General features: G+C 41.6%; 1 protein-coding gene across 3 annotated transcripts in view; it reads right to left on the bottom strand.

Moving 5' to 3' along the window:
- Positions 1–14,397, bottom strand: part of FANCC (FA complementation group C) — a 2,534,829-nt gene that overhangs the window by 611,502 nt on the left and 1,908,930 nt on the right. For all 3 annotated transcript variants that reach the window (XM_044059426.1, XM_044059425.1, XM_044059427.1), the window contains one exon: positions 909–964. In XM_044059426.1, the coding sequence (XP_043915361.1) occupies positions 909–964 (56 nt within the window). The remainder of the gene's footprint in view (positions 1–908; positions 965–14,397) is intronic.

Genomic DNA, 14,397 nt, shown 5'->3' on the forward strand with positions numbered 1-14,397 from the left:
AAATGGACTGATGTGTGTGTAATTACCAGGGTGCTCGTATGAAGAGAGGGGAGAAAAAAGATTATTTTCCAGCTGTAGTTTCAATTCTACTCGGATGAATTTATGCCTGATCATTATTTGTAAGTCTGTTAAGATATAAGGTGCCATTGCCACTTCTGCAAAGAACTAATTACATTTGTTAACCAAAAACAGACACAGCAACTCTACTGGATTTTATGCAAATTTTGTAGCTTGTATCATACTCATTGGTATATGAACATTAAAACTCACAATACTCGCCTCAAATAAACAGTAGGTAACAAGTAAAAGAAGCACATTCCAGCATTACACAGTAATAGATATGCAAATTAGACCACTCACTGTACTAAGGAATCCTACAATTACGATTTTAAAAATTTGCATAGCTATAAATACCGCCATCTTTATTAGCATTATCAATATATCTTAAGCAATGAAAAGGTAAAGCTGAGAGTAAAAATTAAAGTACTGTTTTAACCATAGTAGTCAAGAGATCACTATATTAGCGCAGACAAAAAAAGAACAGTTTGTAAATATAAATTAAAACCAGTACATCTAATTCAGAAATGTTTTGAGAAAATTAATTCATGTTGTAGCACATCCTTGACTTCTTAACTTTCTATACCTTCAAATTCTATCATCAGACACCGTATTGAGGAATTATTTTGGCTTACTCTTCTTATATGCCAGATACTTTTCTTAGTATCCTATCAAATTTCTACCACTCATTTCAAAACCACATCATGTCTCCTCTGAAGAGGAGCCATAAAATCAATGGGCTCATCCCAGTAGAAAAAATGAAATAAATAAATAATCTTAGCTATAAACCAAACCCCTTTTCATAAGCACTCTATAGGCAATGTAACTGCATCAAAATAGTATAGTCTCACCTGAAAATGTTGTCAATGACTAAAAAGATCGCTGGGTGATGGACTGAAGCTTGAGGCTAAAATAAAATAAAAAAAAAGGGGTATTAACCTTAACCACAAAAAATAAAATGTAAAAATGTAGAGAAGAGTAAAATGACTACAGGATCACTCATGCATAAACAAAATGTACAGTACAGTAAAATAATGGATAGGAGAGTACTCACCAAATCACCTGATCTTCAACAGGGCCATCTGCAGTTGATTGAATGAGAGCAGATAGATCTTTTTTTGACCTAGATTTTTCCACACTAAGTATGCTCAGCCTCATTTCCATGTAAACAGGGTGAGATGAGCCTCCACCTCTGGGCCAGTAATCAAGGTGCCTCAATCCTCACCACTGGGACCAGAGGGGGATGTTCACTGGGAGGATAACAGGTATACATACAGTATCTCCAGATGCTGCTCTCTGCATCAAGCACCGTTTCCCATAAGAGCAAACAGGGAACACAGTTAGTCCGGGGTTGATTTCTCTCTCTTTTTCCAGATCCCCAGTAAGACTCCCCACTGGCACAGCTATAGAGTTGAAACCTCAGCTGAGTGTCCAAGCCAAGACCTCCAGCACCCTCTTTGCCCAACCAGTGCTTCGTATCCCTGCCCAAGTAGTTGACACATACCTGGGAAAGGCTGGCACAGGTTTACTAGCTATGCCTCTTCTGCCCAGACTAGAATGTAGTTATTACTGCCACCAGCTACCTCTTTATCAGCTACTTTAAGGCCCTTAACAAAGGGTGCCCAATCTTAGTATGTAATGTTACTATCAATACAAATGGTCCTTTGACTATGAGCAAGGATATTAGGAGCGGCTCACACAGTGTCACCAAATAAATATGCAAATACTCTCAAAACTTAAATATCTCTACAAAGATCAGCCACAATGAAAGGTTTAAATATATTTAATAATAAATAGTAAAAGAACAAGAAAATACTAAGTATATATTTACAGTGACATCAGAGTTTAAAATAACAGGAAATATTTAAAATAACATTGAAAAACAGGCTCAGACAAATAAAGAAAAACAACATCTAAGCGAAGCTTCACTATATTTCCGATGGAATCCAAGAGAATTATTATTCCCTACTTACTTAACAGAGCAAGGCAGATGATGTGGTGAATGGACCTTCTTGTTGTCAGGTCTAAGACAGAATACAGAATGCTCAGTTCTCACTGAGAGACTTCTTAAAAATAATGTCTAAAATATCACTTCTGAAATAGCTTGCAGAATTACATCACCTCTGGTCACCTGACTTCTAGTTCCCATGCAAACCCACATTGCTGGAAGCCGGCAGGATTTAGCACCTACCTGTAAAAATACACACACAAGGGCTTTTGCTCAGATCTTTGGCGGGTGTTGGAATTCATAAAACAATTTCATACCTCCAAACTTCCAGAGTAGTAATTAGTTCACCTCAAAGACAATACAGAACGCTTCCTAGTACAGATTTTGTGTATCTGGTTGCATTGAAACCTGTGAGATACCATCTTCATGGCCTAGCCCGTAAAGTGATTTAATTTCTAACATATTTTAAAGTTTGCTAGACTGACAGTTTTCTCTGTTAAAACATATATGTTTAAACAGTTACAATAGTGCATGCACTGTATATTTCTGTTCTCTCCAGTAGGGCACACTGTGGATACATTTCAAATACAAGCACTTTACAAATACCTTTTCACCTTAAACATCTGTACAAATCAGTTTGAAATACACATGGCATACGGTTCTAATACATTTGTAATACAAGGATCTTGTATAAATCAGTTTGATATTCACAAATGACATATAATTATTTACAAAACTCCAGCTAGCTGTGCTGGCAGTACCTCCTAGCATCACACAGGGCATACTAACATCTATACTTGTGGGGTGATCAGCCCAGGATTTCCAGTTCTTAACCTTATCCTGCATGGGGGCATTACATAAACAGCAGCACAGTTGACACCTCACAGCAAGAGGTTCTCTGGTTTGATTCTAGACTGGGGTACCTTCCGTGAGTAGTCTGCATGTCTTCCCTGTGTTTGTGTGGGCTCTCACTGGGTGCTCCAGTTTCCTCTCACATTCCAAAGACCTGCAGTACATGGACTGGACACACTAAATTAGCCACAGATGTGAGGGTACATGTTTATGATATCAAAGAACAGCCTTGGCAGGGCTAGCCACCTGGTGGAGTGAACACTGGCTCTAGATGACAGTCACTGTTGATGTGACACTCTGACCCTATAACCAAAAATGGGAAAAAGGGGGCTACAGATGGATGAATAGAACAAGGACATAAATCCAAAAGACTCTAAACAAGGTTGGGGGTTGGCATGATGGTTAAGGTGTTTACCTCACAGACACAAGATACAAGGTTTGATTGATTCTCATCTTTGAGAGGGATACCGGATAAGCTTAAGATGGCCCACAAATACAACTAGCCTACTACTTACCTATGAACCTAAGCGATAACCTCTATTATATCCTTCCATCCACAACGCCTTTTCCCCATTTTTGCACACGGTGTCAGGTGTCACTTCGAGAGTGACAATCATCTAGAGCCAAAGTTTAGCTGGGAAAATGCCCAGCAACAAAGTGAAAAAGAACATGGGCAAAAGGTGTCCCCCTACATTTATATCACATATATTGCTCAATGTGCTTTAGATTGACCAATGGGAAGAATCCTAAGCAGCATTTCCAAATACCCTACAAAGGAGCACGGGAGTCAGGAACAAGAAAGGCAATGCAATGAAAAAGATATGAATCCTGAAACACTAGACTGTCAAAAGAAGCACTCCTGTACAGCAAATCTAAAATAAATTGCTCGGTAAAGTTATGCACCAAAATCTAAGTGGCTGTAATTGTCTGGTATGGTATCCATAATGCATATTCCTAAAGCAAACATTAAAAGCACCCATAGCTTTGGCAAGATGTCCTTGACAGCATCTGGAAATGAATGGTTAACAGAAGATCATTATCAGCCTGGTGACAGAACACAAAATATTTGGCAATCTACTTGGGAAAAGAAAGAATCTCTTTGCAGACTGTATTTCCCTCTTTAATTGAGGCAAGTCATTTTGAGCTCAAGCACCTTTTGAAACCTGAATCTACATTGACAATGAATATTCAAAACATGTTACATACAATTTCACATCCCTGGATTCTGCACAGTCAAGGGTACTCAGCCAAAAGCCATCCAGTAAAAAGTAGTGGCTGATGCTGTACCCTCCACTTAATATAATCAAATCTGAGGTCATGCTACATATGGGAGAACAGAACGATGCCACTATGGGTTTTTCACTGGCTATCTTGTTTTTTAGCTTCTATTGTACTTCTGAATGCATGTCACTCAATCACGCTTCTTAACCCTACTCTGTACCCGCTCCAATGACGAAGTGACTGACAAACACAGCAGATACCATATTTGTTAAGAAAGAAGAATCTGTACAAAAAAATACAAAGGTAAAAGTTGTAAAAGATACGCTTCAAGCTCACTGAAGTAACAGGCATGAAAGACAAATAGTTGAATATGTCAACCATGAAATTCAAGTCCTAAGGATGGCATGAATGATTATTAGCAACTGAAGATGGAGCATGTCCTTCAATATCTCTTTAACCAGTCTATGGTGAACCATGATATTGTCTTCCATAAAGTCATGATGTAATAAAATAGTAAAAATGTGCTCTATGAATATGAAACAGAATGGGCCAGGTGTAGCAAAGACAGAATAAAAAAGACATACCAAACGAATCTTTCGCTTCAGTATTCACAAAGAGAAGCAAAGTGAGGGAACCATACTGTGAAGGAGGCATGGCAGATTACAGAGGACAGTGGACGACAGACAGGGAGGAAGTTCAAAGGGAGCTCGTTGCCCTTAGGGAAGTAAGGGGGATAAAATATTAGAAACAGAAGGGTTATAGGTTCATAGGTAGGTACTAGGCTATTGGCCCTAGGGCCTATATAAGCCTAGCCAAAAAATGTACCCTGGCTTTTGCCACCCAAGAAAATTATTTTCCTGCGCCCCTGTCGAGCAGAGCCACAGAAGTGATCCCTGGGATGAATTTCCTATTTCCCATCCAATCATCAAGATACTTCCCAGATTCCACAAATGATCTGGTCATTATGTTCACAGACCCACAGATACTCAGCAGATCACTGACTAGTGGAGGAGTGTCAGAGGACTTGAAGACAAGTGTGGTACCTTTGCATGAAGGGTGCAAAAATCTGAGGAAATACCGGCCTATTAGTCTATGCAATTTGGTAGAGAAAGTTATTTAGAGAATCCTGAGGGGAAGGTTGGCAGCAGTTCTAGAGGACAACAGTGTGCATGACATAACAAACATATGTTTAGGGCCAGAAGGTACTGTTATTCCAACCTGATCCAAGTTCTTAAAATGACTACAGGTGAACTTGACAGGAGGAGCACCAATATATGCTGTCTTTCTAAGCTTCAGCAAAGAGTCTGACTCAATCTCACACAGGAGATTTATAGGAAAAGATGGAGTGGGTGGATCCAGTACCAAGAGTTTGGAACTGGATAGCTGTGTGGCTGAATGGAAGGACACAGGTTTGTATGAGAGGGACACTATCAGGAATTAGGAAAGGGAATCATGGAGTACTGCAAGTGTCTGTTCTGGGTCCAGTACTCTTCAGTGGGTTTGACTCAAGACATGAGAGAAGACAGAACTGGATCAATCTCTTTGCTGATGGGGAATGACTCAATAGAAGGATCTGAAAAAGCTGAACAACTGGTCAGAAATGTGCCAGCTGCGTTCAGTGCAAAAAGTGAAAAATGGCCCACTTAAGCCGCAACACACAGCTGCAAATAATCCACTTTAGTAGGTCATCAGAAAGTACAGTTGTGTACACTTACCATAAATGTAGATGTTAGAGTGTCTTCAATGTTGCAGTCATCACTGTAGGGTTCTTCCTGCCGGCAGGCAGCCCTCGGTCGGCCAGAATCCCAAAGTCTGGGTCTGGCGTCGGCTGTGCACTCACCCTCCCTGACGTCAGAGCGCCAGGGGTATAAAGCTCCCAGCTGACGCCATGCTCTCCAGTCTTTCTTGCCCCAGATGTCAGGTGGCCAAAAGTAAAGGCTAAAAGTATGACAAAAATGTAACATACAACAAACCCCATACCCTGTAGCAAATACACCTCTGAAGAAGGGTGAAGCAAGTGATCACACCAATAAAAGTATAAGAGGGGACAGGAGGGTGGGTAACCCAGACTGCAACAGTGAAGACATTCGAACATCTACATTTACGGTAAGTGTACACAACTGTACTATGTTCATCGTGTTTCACTGTTGCAGTCATCACTGTAGGGTTGAATCCCAAAGCAGAAATAAAGGGTGGTGGTTACTGAGTAGAAGGGGCGGCTAGAAGGCCTTGCAAGACTGCAGAAGCAAAGCCTGCCCTAGACTTAAAATAAAGAGGGAGATTATAGTGCTTAGAGAAAGTATGCACTGAACTCCAAGTTGCAGCTTCCAAAATATCTTTGGTAGGTACTCCCCTGAGAAAGGCAGCTGAAGTAGCAGCAGCTCTGGTAGAGTGAGTCCTAATTTTTCCTGGAATTTGCTTTCCATGATGAGAGTAACAAAATCTGATTCCATGAGCAATCCATTTAGAAATGGTCTGTTTTGAAATAGCTTTGCCTTGGGAATTTGCTGCTGCATAAGAAACAAACAGTTGTTCTGTTTTCCTGATATCCTTGGTTCTGTCCAGGTAAAAGCAAAGCTGCCTGTGCACGTCCAAAGAATGCAAGATCCTCTCCCCCTTATTTTGTGGATTAGGGAAAAAAGTTGGCAGGTGAATAGTTTGGTTTAAAGCCATTTTAGAAACCACTTTAGGCATGAAAGTAGAGTTAGTCCTCAAAGAAACCCTGTCTTGATGAAAAATAATGTAAGGTTCCACAGCCATGAGCGCTTGTAACAACGAGACTCTCCTGGCTGAAGTTAAAGCCAGTAGGATAACAGTCTTCCATGATAAATACTTTATATCAGATGTGGCAGCAGGCTCAAAAGGAGGCAGAGTAAGTTTTTCCAGGACATAATTGGGGTCCCAGGCAGGAATGGGTGGTGTCCTAGGGGGCCTTAAATTCTTTGCTCCTCTGAGATATTGTTTCAGAAGTGGATGTGAAAAAATTGGAGGATCTGTATTATAATGTGCAGAGATAGCTGAGGCATGTATTTTTATGGAGGAAAAAAATAAACCCTTATGCAACATATCTGTTAGGTAATGTAAAATCAATGGAATATTTGGAATGTGAGGATCTGATTCCTGAGCATGCATCCAGGTGCAAAATCTCTTCCATTTACCTTCACAAGATTTCCTAGTGCTAGGCCTTCTGGCTTCTAAGATAACATCCATGACCTGTTTGGAAAGGGTAGTATTAACCATAGACCCTGAATACGCCAGGCTGCCAGGCTGAGAGTTTTTATATGAGAGTGCAGGACCTGGCCCTGATGATGAGACAAAAGATTTGGAATCTGAGGTAGAATCCAAGGAGGTTCCTGGGATAGATTTATCAGTGTTGAGTACCAAAATTGTCGAGGCCAATTCGGGGCTAGAAAGATCAGCTTTGGTTTGTCCTGTTTTATTTTTAATAACACCCTTGGTAGAAGAGGTAGTGGTGGAAAGGCATACCCCGAGATGTTCCTCCAACTGAATGAGAGAGCATCCACTTTCCATGCTAGCTTGTGATATGTCCTTGTGCAAAAAGTCTGTAACTGGTAGTTGTGGGGAGATGCAAATAGATCTATGTCCGGGCAGCCCCAGGCTTCTGTAATCATCTTGAATATTTGAGTGTCTAGCATCCACTCGTGTGGGTCTGACAGATTCCTGCTCAGGCTGTCTGCCAGAGTGTTTTGTTTCCCTGGCAGGAATTGAGCTTGTAGGTCCACTTTGCAAGCTAGTGCTGTGTTCCATAGAGTCATGGCTAGTCTGCAAAGGGGGTGGGAATGTGAACCCCCTTGCTTGTTTATGTACCACATAACTGTGGTGTTGTCTGTCCATATCAGTAGCTGCCCTGGTTGTAAAAGATCCCTGAAAGCCAAGAGGGCATTCTGCACAGCTAGCATCTCTTTTAAATTGATATGTAGATGCTTCTGATCCTCTGTCCCAAAACCTTGCAGGCCTTTCCCCTGCAAGTGGGCTCCCCATGCATAATCCAAGGCGTCCGTGGTTATCACTTGGTAGGCTGGAGGTAGACTGAAGGCTTTCCCTTTGTTTTGAAGACATGCCATGGCCCACCAATCGAATTCCTTTTGCAGGCAAGGCAAGACAGCAATCTCTGTTTTTAGACTGTGACAATGCTGGGACCATATGCTTTTTAGGTACCATTGTATCTTCCTCATATGCAGTCTTGCATATGGTATGAGTAGGATGCAGGAAGCCATGTAACCCAAAGCCTGCAGGAATTTCCTTGCAGTTAGCTGAGACATTAACGCCAGGCTTTTGAAAGTTGAAGCCAGCTGTAGTTGTTTTTCTAATGTCAGGAATGCCATCTGGGTTGTTGTGTTTAAAAGAGCACCCAGGAAAGTTATCTGTTGAGTGGGTGACAAATTTGACTTTTTTACGTTCACATTAAATCCCAGGTACTTGAGTAGATTCTGAACAAATTCCAGGTGCTGGAGTAAAATGTCCTTGCTGTCTGCTTGAATAAGGCAGTCGTCCAGATAAGGGTAAATTTGAATTCCCTAGAGTCTGCAGTAAGCTACAACTGGTGCCAGGCAATTGGTAAAGACCCTGGGCGCAGTAGACAGGCCAAAGGGCAGCGCAGAGAATTGGTAATGTTTCGAGCCTGCCTTGAACCTGAGGTATCTTCTACACTCCTGTCTGATAGGAATGTGTAGGTAAGCCTCCTTTAAATCCAGTGTCACCATCCATGCATTTTTGCTCAACATTGGCAGGAGCTGCTGCAGAGTAAGCATCTTGAACTTTGGTATCTCCAGGAAAGTATTTAAGACTGACAGATCCAGGATGGGTCTCCAAGTATTTTGCTTTCTGGGAACTAGAAAGAGTCTTGAAAAAAAGCCTTGTCCCGTCTCTGAATTTGGAACCAGTTCTATGGCGCTCATAGCCATGAGGGACCTCACCTGTTTTAATGCCTCTGCCCATTGAGTTTTTGTTAGGTCTGGCCATCCGTTTGGTTTTGGTAAGGTGTGAAAGTGGAATTTATAACCTCTTAAAACTACATCCAGAACCCACTTGTCTTGGGTTATGTAAGTCCAATTTCGGTGAAAAAGAGAAAGTTTTCCTCCCAGAGGAGCTTCCAGGAGAGAGGTTCCTGGAACCATGCAGGGGGAGTCATTCAGCCTGTTTCCTATAAGGTTGAGACCTATCTTCTCCACCCCTGGGGGTGGAAGCACTCCACTGTCTAGGTCTATAAGAGGTCTGTGCTTGGGCCCTCCCTCTGGGGCGCCTATATCTACCCCTCTGAGGCCTGTCCAAGCTGGGAAAGGACCAATTTTTAGCTGACCAATTTCTGCTAAATCTAGGAGGCTGAACTTGTAAGAAATCCTTAACCATTTGCATGGATTTTGCCTTATCCTCCATTTTCTTTATAACCTCTTCAGCCTTAGACCCAAACAAAACATTATGTCGAACAGGAGCCTCCAGTAACTTTGCTTTCACTTGATCAGGCAAATTTTGTTCCTTTAACCAAGCATGCCTTCTAATGACTGTGCCAATGGCAGCCGCCCTGCAAGAGGCCTCCAAAGCATCAAAACCACAGTGTAAGGTATGTTTCCCCACCTGCTTAGTAGCATGCATCAAATCATGTAATTCCTTATTGTCTGCACATGCAGAAATGGTACCCAGTTTTTGTTTCATAACAGACAAAAGGTATTGCTGATATTTCAACATATGAAATTGACAATTTAAAGCCCGAATAGATAAAGTAGAAGAAGTGTACAGTTTTTTTGCCCCATCTCTTCAAAGCTCTAGAATCCTTATCTGACGGAATAGGGTTCTTAGCAGTGGCGGCCTTAACACCCTTAGGACCCTGAGAAATGGTTTCTGGATCAGCAGTAGGATTTTTATAGAGAAACTGGTGGGAGTCAGGGACTCAGTAATATCTTTCAGGCTTAGCAGGGGCCGGAGGAAAGGAGTCAGGAGTTAAATTAGACTCAGAAAAGACATCATCCACAATATCCAAAATAGGAGGAATAGTCAGGGGTCTGTGTTGGGGAAGAAGAAGGAAATCCCTAAGCCTTCTCTTAGATTCAGAGTACTCCTGTCCTTCCCAGTGAAAATGTACCCTCATGTCATGTAATGTTTCCCCAAATGAATAATCCTCAGGAGGAGAAGCTGAAGGAATGGATTCCTCAGCATCAGAATCCTCATAAGGAGGGAAAGTATAATCCTGCTCAGAGGAAGGCACTGAAGAGATAGATGCCTGATCAGAGGATTCATAATCCCATTCTTGTCTTGGCCTTTTGTCTGGATGGGGATGTGAACCCCTAATCATAGTTAGCAAGTCCTCCGCCATTTTAAGCATTTGTTTTTGAGATTTAGGTCCCGGATCAGAGGAGGCCTGGGCTTGAGTCTTTGTTTTAGAAGGAGTCTTTGCCTTTGTCTTTGCCTTTACCTGAAGCTGCGTAGGCCTGAAAACCCCCCCCCCGGAAGCCGGTACCTGCACAGCGGCTCTGGACCCATCCAAGGGAGCATTATCAGAAGGTCCTGCACCTGGAGTATTAGAAGGCCTAGTTGGCTCCTTGTAGGAGTTCGTTTCGGCAAGCGGTTCTGTAATGGCCGACGACAGGGGCTGCAAAAGTGCCTCACTGATGACGGCCGAACCGGCAGCTGGCTCTGATTGTAAGCTGTCGTCTGATTTGGACCTCAGAGGCCTATCCTTATCCTTGCGCCTTTTATGAACTCCGGTAGTCGGAAGCGTGTCCGACGACATGTTATAATTAAATCGCCTCCCAAAGTAATGAAAGGCAAAATCGTATCTCCGTTTAATAGTACGTTGATTAAATCTAGCACAAAACCGACAACTAGCTATGTCGTGGTCAGGGCCTAGACAAGGAATACAGTAAGAGTGAAAATCCTTATGAGGTATTTGCTTCCCACATGAAATACAATTATTAACTTTTTCTGACATCGGTCTGGAGCAAGAAAAAAGTTTCCCCAATGGGGTACTTAGACATGTCTTCGGTATGAAGAACCAAAAATAACAGGAGTCAGCCGACCGGCACTTGCGAACTGCTTCCACCGCGCGGCAAGAAAGACTGGAGAACATGGCGTCGGCTGGGAGCTTTATACCCCTAGTGCTCTGACGTCAGGGAGGGTGAGTGCACAGCTGACGCCGGATCCAGACTTTGGGATTCTGGCCGACCGAGGGCTGCCTGCCGGCAGGAAGAACCCTACAGTGATGACTGCAACAGTGAAACACGATGAACATCAGGAATACTCAGTGTACATGTCTGCCTAAGAATAAGAAAACTGTATCCACAGATATCCCAGCCTAGAAAGAGTCAGAAGGAGATAACTGACATTTTAACTCTTAAGATAGGAGGTATGTACTGGTCTTATATACAGAATCCAACTACATGCTCTGGAATTAAAATACTTCAGTTTGCAGGACAGTGCATGTCGGCTATAGCACTAGGGATTAGAGGCTGTGCTTTTGTCTCGTATAAGCAACAGATGGTTCTTCTGGATAGTAATCCCTGACAACCATTTGATTACCCCATGCCAGACACTGAAGTGCATGAGAAAATCTAATGATATAGTGAGGCCAGCTGAAGGCCCACTGGGTGCAACAGGTCCTGCTTAACCTTTATAGCTGAGCTAATTCCAATATGGAAATTTTAAAGGAAATTGTGTATCTTAGGATTTCGAAAGTCGAAAATGACATTCCCGGGGCTTAAACATTATTTTAAAGGTGATTATTAAGCATCAGTTTCAAGCAGCAAATTCTGTTACTCTGAAGTTTTTTGTCTTTGGTTGTTGGAACCTTATAGGACACTCCTCGTTTTTCTTTTCTGAGAATGGTCCAGTAATTCCAGTCTGGGGAGGGGGGCAAAGAAAGTGGACCACCACAAGGACCAAGTTCAATCTGACAGACATCCTACTTAGTACACTCCAGGATTTCACATAAGACAGCTTAGAAAACACTGTCAACTAGTTTCTTATCACAAAAACAATGCCAAAGACCAGTGCAGTCGTACCTGTAGTCATTGGGAATAGCATCACAAGAGTTCAGAGACAAACGTGGTGAACCTAGTAAAAGCAGAAGGGCTAGTTATGACTTGTCCTTGTTCTCCTTTATCTTACCTCTTTATAGGACTATCAGGCCTTATGGAATGGACCTTCCAGTATATCAGCTGGTCTCACTCCATCACGGCCCGCCTGACAGAGCTGATGTAGCTCTCAGACTTCTTATCACAGTGCACTGAGGTTGCTAAATTGAAGCGCTTTCATTTTTGTATCCCTCAGTGCTGCACTCTAGAACAAGTCAAAATTATTTATTTCTTTGGTACCCATGCTTGCAGCAGATACACTTGGATATACTTTATAGGTAAGGAATGTAGGTATTTTCCAATGTCACTTATGATGATGAGATGAATTTCATGAAGAAGGCATGTACTTAACTGGCTCAGCTCTCCAAGCACAAACTGTATGTTATTTGGTTTACAGTGGGTGGTCTCACTAGACATCACAGCAAACTGGCAATAAAAAGAGGTAGCATATACTAATGGCCAAAGACTGCAAACCACAATGCCATAAGGAAAAAAAATGCTATTCTGACAATAAGCAAGAGAGGGCACACACTTCCCAGACTGGAAAGCGATCAACTGTGAGGCACCAAAGTGGGTTAATGGCAAGGTATTTAACTCACAGGTAAAGCATATGGAAGTCAGTACTGACTTACTGACTTCCAGTCACTGCATATATAGAGTTTGCATACTCTCTCTGTTTGTATGAGTTTTCTCTGGGGACTCTGGTTTTCTCCCAGCTTCTAAAAACTCACAGGTTGACTGGTTACATTAAACTGTCCATACATACTGCATTTTATTTGCCTGACCAATCTAACTAGCTAATAAATGTTAAACAGACACAGAGATTTGAGCAAGTTCTTGTTAACCTACAAAGAAACTCTTGGCATGCACCAGGAATCTTTGTAAGGAATCATAACTTTATGACCAGGCAACTAGAATAGTGTAAAACCTACCATATTTTCAAGTAAAAGACAGTAGTGATGTTTCCACTAACTTCCAGCAGATGAAACAGCAAACGCCTATCCTCCTCTTATCGAGGAGAGGCCCAAAACTGTATATTACTTCAGCACCCATGTGGTGCATTCTCTCAAATGCATGTAATAACAAAGTATCAAAGAAAGAAAAAAAAACAAAAAACAAAGATGGTGTTAGATGCCGACTTCTGCAACACTTTCACTTCTGCTTAACATCTCATTCATAATCCTTATTGCCATCTATCTAATTTTGTAGTATAATTTTATACACACACTGCTGATAAACTACTATTTTTTTTAATTTCTCCAAATCTTTGGGTTTCTAATATTATGACCAGAATCTACCCCATTCCCAAGTCAAAGCATGATTAAAGTTCATGAAATTAATATTGTTTCAGTCTTTGACTGCAGCACCCGCAATGTGCCCAGTAATGACTCCTTCTGCAATTCGTATAGAGTTACATGTATTGGTAACATATCTAAATACGATTGTAGATTCGTCTTTGTATGACTTGCTGCTCCTAATGCTATTTGGAATTGTCTGGGCATCTTTCTTCCAAATTGCTCTCGTTTCTGCCTGCAAATCTTGATACTTTATGAATTTGTGTCTCTTGGTACACAAGACACTGTAGTCACTTGTGAAGAGATGCAATGATCAATGTTACATTTGTCTTCTTTTCATGGACCACTATATCTGGTTTTCTTACATCTGTCTTTTGAACTGTTGGTAATGGGTGATCCCTTGTGATGTAAACCTCATAATTTTCTATGATGCTTTGTGGCTCATGTTTCCAGTGTTTTTCAGACACTTCAATACCATAATCTGCACAACCTCAGTGCAACAGTCTTGCCACGTTACTATGCCTTTCAGTATAAAATCCTTCTGCCATTAGTATGTTACAACCAGCAACGAGGTGTGTGACTGTTTCCAATTCTGTTTTACAAACAATACATTTGTCTGTTTCTCCCAGATGTTCAATGGACTTTATAAACCAACATGTATGTAGCACACTATCTTGGGACGCCAATATTAACCTTTAATCTTTTGGTTTGAATTCACCTTAGCTTAACCATTCCTGTGTTCGATCCTGAGCAACATGAGGTTCTTCCATAATTTTTCTATACTTACAACTATATTTATGCATTTTCCACATTTCTTGCCTTCTCATCTGATCCTTACCTTATATGCTTTCTTTTGTGTTTTGGCACACTCAGTTGCTCCCTGATTTCTATCTACTACTGGTTTGGTTTCCATTCCTGTTTGACACCGATATACATC

This window comes from Protopterus annectens, chromosome 17.part0 (assembly GCF_019279795.1).
Source record: "Protopterus annectens isolate FY-2018-M chromosome 17.part0, PAN1.0, whole genome shotgun sequence".
NCBI classification, from domain to species: domain Eukaryota; kingdom Metazoa; phylum Chordata; order Ceratodontiformes; family Protopteridae; genus Protopterus; species Protopterus annectens.